The sequence below is a fragment of the Trichinella spiralis genome, assembly GCF_000181795.1.
Source record: "Trichinella spiralis strain ISS 195 chromosome Unknown Scfld4739, whole genome shotgun sequence".
NCBI classification, from domain to species: domain Eukaryota; kingdom Metazoa; phylum Nematoda; class Enoplea; order Trichinellida; family Trichinellidae; genus Trichinella; species Trichinella spiralis.
In genome coordinates, this window is record NW_003531678.1 from 1 (window position 1) to 1,583 (window position 1,583).

A 1,583-nucleotide genomic window follows, 5' to 3' on the forward strand; every position below is an offset into this window, starting at 1 on the left:
TAAGACGAAACGTGTACCGTTGCCCTTCAGTTTGAGGAATGAAAGTCGATAATTTGCATGTTTTCGCCATATCCCGTGGTTCCGTACTTTTTTCTGAAACCAAATGATTTCAAAATATCTTCTAAATAGAGCAACGAAGTTTATGTGATTCGAATTTCCAATTATGAATTTATTCAACAAACATTGTTTTCAACAACTGAATTGTAAATATTGTTACACATACTGATAAATAAATAATAACATTATTATTAACTGAATAGTTTAGTTAGTCATATAAATTCTGTCACTTACTATCACACTTTGGCTTGATTACTGGCCATTCTCGAAATTGAGTATATCGAGGCTTGTCACAATTATTATTTTTATTTGAAATTTTCACAAAAGGAGCCCGCAGTTGCACATTGTCAGTACAATCACGGATTTGGGAATTGGAAGATGACACGGAACTTTGATTTAACGTACTCAGATGTGCTTGTCGCATCTCGTTAACAAAGCTTTTGGCAGTGCAGATAGGAATTTTCGTCTATAACGCACGCCTGATGAGCGGTGATAAGCGCATCCATATTTCCTGCAAAATTGAAAGGTAATCAAGTGAAATTAAATGGATATAAAATTTACCGCTTTTTTTGAAGATTCCAATTTAGAAGACAAAATTTTCTTAGCATTAGCATGAATTGTTTTATTTGTTATCACTATAGTTAGTTTTCCTTCCAAGTCAGAAACTACATCCTCAAAGCACTAATAAGTGAATGCAAAAATTGGGTAATATCAATACATACTCCTCCATAATGTTCAATAATTTTCGTGATTCTGCCACACAATGAAGCGGATGTGATATCCAAGTAAAATGTTTCCTCTTTCAATGAGGAAACAGAAAACGCAGACATTTTATTTTTCAAAATAGGTAGAAAATGAAATTCATTTTCAACATACTGTATTTTAAGTAATGCAGGTATTACCATTGCATAGGTCAAATACCATTTGAGAATGAAGTTATAAACAGCAATTCATAAATATTAAAAGTAAAAATTGTTGTAATGTTAAAAATAATTTAAAAAATACATTTTAAAGAAGGATTGAATTTAAAATAAATAAAAAGCAGATGTGTTAGAGTCAGACTAGCGACAGTAATCTGACGTTCAGGTATGAATAGACCAGACGTTCGTTCGTCCGGCCAATAAGTAAGTGGACTGTATAATAAAGAGTGGATTTGGTGTATCTTCCACGGCGTGGGCAGCGATCGGGGTCCAAAAACTCTCGTCGATGGCGATCTCCTTCGCGGACGTCTTCCGGTTCCCTAGCTCCGCTAACTCTGTACGTTGCGACTGCACGCTCGAAGTGTACGAATACCCGAGCTACTACCGTTGTTCCTAACGGTAAGTCGAATGCCCTTCAATAAGGTACCCACGAGTCTCTCGCTCGATCGTCCTTCCTTGCACTTCGACTCGGTTCGTCCACACTTCCCAATTCGACTCTTCGGATACGGCATACTGCAACCAGTACTGCAAACACGTATTCTAAGCGACTTCTCGCACACGCGTCTCTTGTACACTATCGTACACTGACGCATACACACACAGACG

General features: G+C 37.0%; 1 protein-coding gene across 1 annotated transcript; it reads right to left on the bottom strand.

Annotated features, from left to right (window-relative positions):
- Window positions 1–1,113: 1,113 nt before the first annotated feature.
- Window positions 1,114–1,502, bottom strand: Tsp_15237 (conserved hypothetical protein; the record flags this gene model as incomplete). Its single annotated transcript, XM_003367158.1, is given in 2 exon segments — window positions 1,114–1,390; window positions 1,409–1,502. Coding segments are annotated over 2 exon segments (371 nt in total), but the record flags the coding sequence as incomplete, so codon positions are not given.
- Between the last annotated feature and the right edge of the window lie 81 nt (window positions 1,503–1,583).